The sequence below is a fragment of the Condylura cristata genome, unplaced genomic scaffold (assembly GCF_000260355.1).
Source record: "Condylura cristata isolate star-nosed mole 26May11 unplaced genomic scaffold, ConCri1.0 scaffold00023, whole genome shotgun sequence".
Lineage (NCBI taxonomy): Eukaryota > Metazoa > Chordata > Mammalia > Eulipotyphla > Talpidae > Condylura > Condylura cristata.
Window position 1 is genome coordinate 17,544,638 of NW_004567124.1, and position 5,303 is coordinate 17,549,940.

Here is a 5,303-nt window from a genome sequence, read left to right on the forward strand (position 1 = left end):
GTATCCTTTTTAAAATTTAGTAGTACAAGTGTTTGAAATTGGAAATTATGCTTATAGTCATTTTAGAGCATAAGTTGGTAAATTATATCCCATTGACCTAGACTGGCTTGCCATTTGTTTTTGTTTTTTGATTTTAATCAAAATCCACACGTGCTTATTTGTGTATTTTCTGTGGTATATTTCCTACCAAAGTGGCAGAGTTGAATAGTTGCAACAGAAACTATGCTTCATAAAATCTAAGATATGTATTATCTGACCCTTTACCAGAAGTGTTTGCTGAGAGAAATGAGCCTGGGCTTACTGCTGGTTCAGGTTTACATTAAAGGTGTAATTCTTTGGGATTAGTTATCAGCCTCTTCCACTTGGCCTTTGTCTCCTGTCCTCAGCTCCCTGCAAGGAATTTTCAGTTTGGTGTGTTTTGAGAGAAAGCCTTTACCTGAGTTCTCGTTCACACTTAATTTTTGGCCTCTGATTATACCTTATTTTCTTGTCATCATATTAATCTTTACATTTTTCCATCATTATTAGTTATTTTCATTAAGAGAGTTAGTTAAAGGATTGTTCAACTATATTGCAGGCAATAAATACTGTGTTTTGGCCTTCTGTGAACTGTTAGCTTCTTGGAGCTCTTTTCTAGGTTTAAGCAGAGTTAATTTCCTACATTACTGTTTGCCAATCACAACACTTAACACTTGCCAGTTATTCTTGGAAGTGGCATGCTGTATGGAAGATAACTAGACAGAAATTGTTAAATTATTCTGCACCATATTTGTTTTAAATTAGATAGGAAACATTAATGACACATTTACAGTGTGTTGAACTGTTGGCAAATGGCAATCCTCTTCTAAACAGATGCTGTTTTATTTCTTGGCAAGCAGAAACTGAATGAAAATTGAGAAATGTAGTGGAACTTCTGTTTATTCCTAGTATTCTCATAAAGATTTTTTATGTGCTCAATGATAGCCGCCTAGAAGCACATGCCATGCTTCTCTGCTTCCCAGTTTTCCTTTATAGGAGCTACCTTCTTTCCTTGCTCTGAACCTGTTAGGTCTTTCTGCAACCTTCCCTTCCCCTTTCCTAACAACAAAAATTTCACTTCTGCCTGGACCAACTCATCTCACCCTAGCCACCAACACCTCTTATTTTATCTTAGTTCAGGCCCTCAAAACAGGTTATAGTGAGAGGGTATGCAAGGGGTTAGCCCTGCTCTGGGTTCCCCTCCTGAATTGTACATCTAAACTTCACACAAACACCATGAGCCCAGGTATGCCTTTTAGATACAGGGGGGGTTTTATACGCTGAGTTCTCATACCAAAGTACCACCATTTGCACTAGAACATTCCTTTGATATGGGGGAAAGGATGTGAGTCTGGATCAGAATGAGCTACCCTTTACCATGTGTGGCCTTGGGCAAGTCATCTCGTGTTTCTGAGTTGGGTTCCCTATCTGCGCCAAGGGGCTTAGGGTTGCCGCCTTGTATTGTAGTCAGTAACAGACACAGACGTGATGGCACAGTGACATGTAGCAAACTGAACGGGAGATGCTAGTTTCTCTTCCCCAATAGAATCGGTTACAAAAAAGGAAAAAAGTGATGAAAAGGCTTTTTACCCTCATTTTTAATAAAAGCTTTTTCTTAGAAACCCTAAATTATTTCAAAGTCAGATACTGAGTAGCAGGAGAAACTGAAAAAAGGGAAGACCCAAGTGAAAATATGGAGATAACAGAAAGGGAAGGCAAGAAGGCCACCCTCAGCTGCTTAGGTCAGACTTGACCTGCTTAGAAGGATGACTTAGAATGTGGAGCCCCGGGGATGGCTCCTCTCCTAGTCTTTCCTCTGTCAGTGCTTACTTACTCTTTGGGCCTCCACTCTCCCTTGGCAGGCCTGCGTCTGTGAGAGTCCCTCCTCTTTTTATTAGCCACTGATGACTTGGAGCAGGACAGCCAGTCCACCACCGCTCACAGAGGAGTTGCCTGTGGGGCAAGGGAATAAGGCATGTCTCGTGGTTGAGATTCTGAGTATACTCCCTAGAAGCCTTCACATTCTTAGTTGTCCCTTCTACTTTAAAACAACCTAAGTTATGCATATTTTAAGTTATATTTGGGTTAAAGTCTGGGAGCTGTTCTAAATACTAGTTTGGGAACAAATGTCAGAGTTCTACAATTAGTCTGAAAAGTAAATGTTGGAAACACCTCCTTTGCAACTGGGAGCCATCGTGTCTTGCCTCTGCAGGGACCTGCACTCATGACTATATTAACAAGTTTTGTTTTCGTCTAATAAGACTACTTCTGGCATTTGTGGCATATTCATACTTCTAGAGAGACAGAAGAATACTAGCTTCATAAAAATGAACTCTGCTGAAGCATTAATTACACTTCTTTTTAACCCTGGGAGTAGCAGCAGACCTGCTTGCCTGTGCTGTGGTTTTGAGTGCTTACCTGTAGTTGCTGGGGAGCCAGTTCTGGCAGGTTCCAAGGCAGAATTCTGGTGCATATTACTACAGACGACAGTTCAGGATTGGTACTGATGAGACTTCTCTGGGAAAACAGATCATATCCCACTTGCTTCTAGGCCCTCTGTAGGCTCCTTTTAAGATAGGCTCTACCACCTTTTAAAAGTGCCATGCTAGTTCTTTTATTCACTCAGATTTAAGTTCCTTAAAGAAGAGATCATATTACATTGCAGTTTACTTGGGGAAGGTTGTCCAGAACTGGCTTACGTGTCAAGTTTTAAGACACATTTCCTTAGTTGAAAATAAAAGACTGATAGGATTGTGCTTGTTACCTTGGCTATATGGGTTGAAGACAAGTTTCTGAGTTTGATATGGACTGGGAAGTAGAAAGGTGTGATAGTCCATTTAAGGCATATTCATCTTCTATACTGCCACCAGCTGTAGGAAAATGTTAAATCTCTCACAGTGGATGTATAACTTTCCCCTTCAAATTCTTCTATGACACTTCAAGACTACAGGAAAGTGTTTCGGGTAATAAGGCAGGGAACACATGTAAGATAGTAACTTGATCCTCAGAGGGCCAAGCTAGGTAGAAAAGGAGTGCGTCAGGCTGCATTCTGCCTCCAGAATCTTCGCACATAGTACAAGTCCTGACCTCCCCCAGCTTTAACTCAAGCTGTTCACCATATTTAATTTTTGAATCGAATTAAGGCCATTCTGCAGTGTCCTCTTCAGTGTCAGTTCATTTTAATCAATATTCTTTGTCACTTAGATGTTTATATGTTCAGATTCTACATAAAAATTGTTTGGTATTGGACCCTGGTGGTGCAGGGGTTAAAGTGCAGCACTATGAAGCTATTGCAGCCACTGCAGCGGTTTCCAATTCCCAGCTAGGGAGGGGACCCACATGGTGCAGCAGATCCTTTGTCTCTCCCGCTGCTCCCCTCAACATTGTATTTCAGTCAGTCTGCCTCTTCTGTTCCCCACTGTCTCTGGTGAATCCTCTCACTACCCTCCACCCCCATACTTCTGGCTTGTAACCCAGTTAGTTCTTGTATGCATAAATAAATTAATCTTTAAAGAAATTAAACAAAGTTGTTCGGGGCTAATTTCCCAAATAATTTGTTTTCATTAGAACATGAGTGCATGTTTTCATTATATGCATTATGAGTTTAAGCAGTGGAAACCTGTGTGGAGGCCTTAAATTTGGTTTTTAAAACCCTCATGATAGGAATTTTTAATACATTCAGAACAAGCAATCACTATTTTGAAAGACTGTTTCTATAGTGTTGAATTTTAAAATAAGTGAAATGCGGCCCTCCCTGGTGGTGCAGCGGGTTAAAGCACTGCACTGAGAAGCTTAAGCCACTTCCACATGAGTTCAATCCCCACCTGCCCCAGAGGTGACCACATGGCGCGGCAGACCTCTCCTGACCCGCCCGCTGCTCACCTCAGCAGTGTACTTCATCGATCTGCCTGTTCTGTGCCCCACTCTGTTCCTGGTGAATCCTCTCACCCTCCACATCTCTGGCCTGTACCCCAGTTCTGTATAAATAAATAAATCTTTTTTTAAAAAATGTGAAATGCCAAGTAAGTTGAGGAAAAAGTTGAAGTAATTCCCTGATCATGGTCAAATTATTCAACAGGACAAATGCTTACACAGCTTCTTGGAAGAGCCCCAGCCCTTCTAAGGGCAAACCCTGCTTTCCAGCTTCCTGTTTGTCTTCTTCCCTGATGGAAAGGTGCCCATGTGAGCCTTTAGCTCTTCCTCACAGTTCTGAAGTTGGGTTTTATAGTCAGTTTGTAGTTACATTGCAGTTGTCATTTTTGAAGGCCTCTAGTAACCTCTCGGTTTGTAAACTGGCCATGGCCTTGACCACTGGTTATATCTGGTGAGTGTTGTTACAGTTATTTGGGTGGGAGAGATTTCTGAGAGGCAGTCAACTCAAGGATGTGATAAACCTTCCTAGAAATAGGTCCCACTGACTTAAAAATTTTTTTTGATGTTACCTGTTTAGGAAGGTGAACCTTCTGGAAAGAGAAAAGCAGAAGATGATGATAAAGCAAGTAAAAAGCATAAGAAGTATGTGATCAGTGATGAAGAAGAAGAAGATGATGATTGAAGTACAAAATGTGAAAACATTTTATATATTTTATTGTACAGTTTGTTTTATATGGTGTAAACATGAGTTATTTTGATTGAAATTAATTGATTTGCTTTTGTGTAATTTTAATTGTAATAAAAAAAATCTTAAAAAGTGACTCTGTTCCAAAAATTGACTTTTGCCAAATCAAGCTGCTTTATGCTAATACCTAACAGAATTGTAGGTGTCGGTGAATTCCAGCTGCTCTGTGCCACCCTTCCCCTCCCATGCTCTGTTATGAAGCCTCCTAGCCAAGACATTCTTGAGTGCAGGGCTTAAAGAGGCATGAAAAGGAGCTTCCATAATTGTATTAAAACCACAAACTGGGTAGCTTAAAACCACAGAAATAACTCTCTGCCCATCCTGAAAGCTGGAACTACTCAGCCAAGGTGTTGGCAAGGCCACACTCTCTGAAGACTCCAAGGTAGAATTTTGTCCTCACTTTGCCCTAATTTCAGGTGGTTCCTGGCATTCTTGGCTCGCAGCTTCATCCAGCCAGTTCCTGCATCTGTTTTTACCAATCCACATGTATGCTCTGTTTATCTCTAACTTTCCCTCACCTTATGACACCAGTCAGTGGAGTTAGGGACAACCCTAATCTGATATGACCTCATCTGCAGTGACTCTGTGCAAATAAAGTCACACTCTGAGTAGATATGAATGGGGGATGAGGAGAGGTGTCACTTACAGATCATTACAGTGATCAAGA

General features: G+C 41.0%; 1 protein-coding gene across 1 annotated transcript in view; it reads left to right on the top strand.

Moving 5' to 3' along the window:
* The window catches only part of LEO1 (Leo1, Paf1/RNA polymerase II complex component, homolog (S. cerevisiae)), a 24,426-nt gene extending 19,717 nt beyond the window's left edge, over window positions 1-4,709 (top strand). The window contains exon 12 of the mRNA XM_004687785.2: window positions 4,469-4,709. Coding sequence (XP_004687842.1) covers window positions 4,469-4,573 — 105 coding nt within the window. The 3' untranslated portion in view covers window positions 4,574-4,709. The remainder of the gene's footprint in view (window positions 1-4,468) is intronic.
* The last annotated feature ends 594 nt before the right edge of the window (window positions 4,710-5,303 follow it).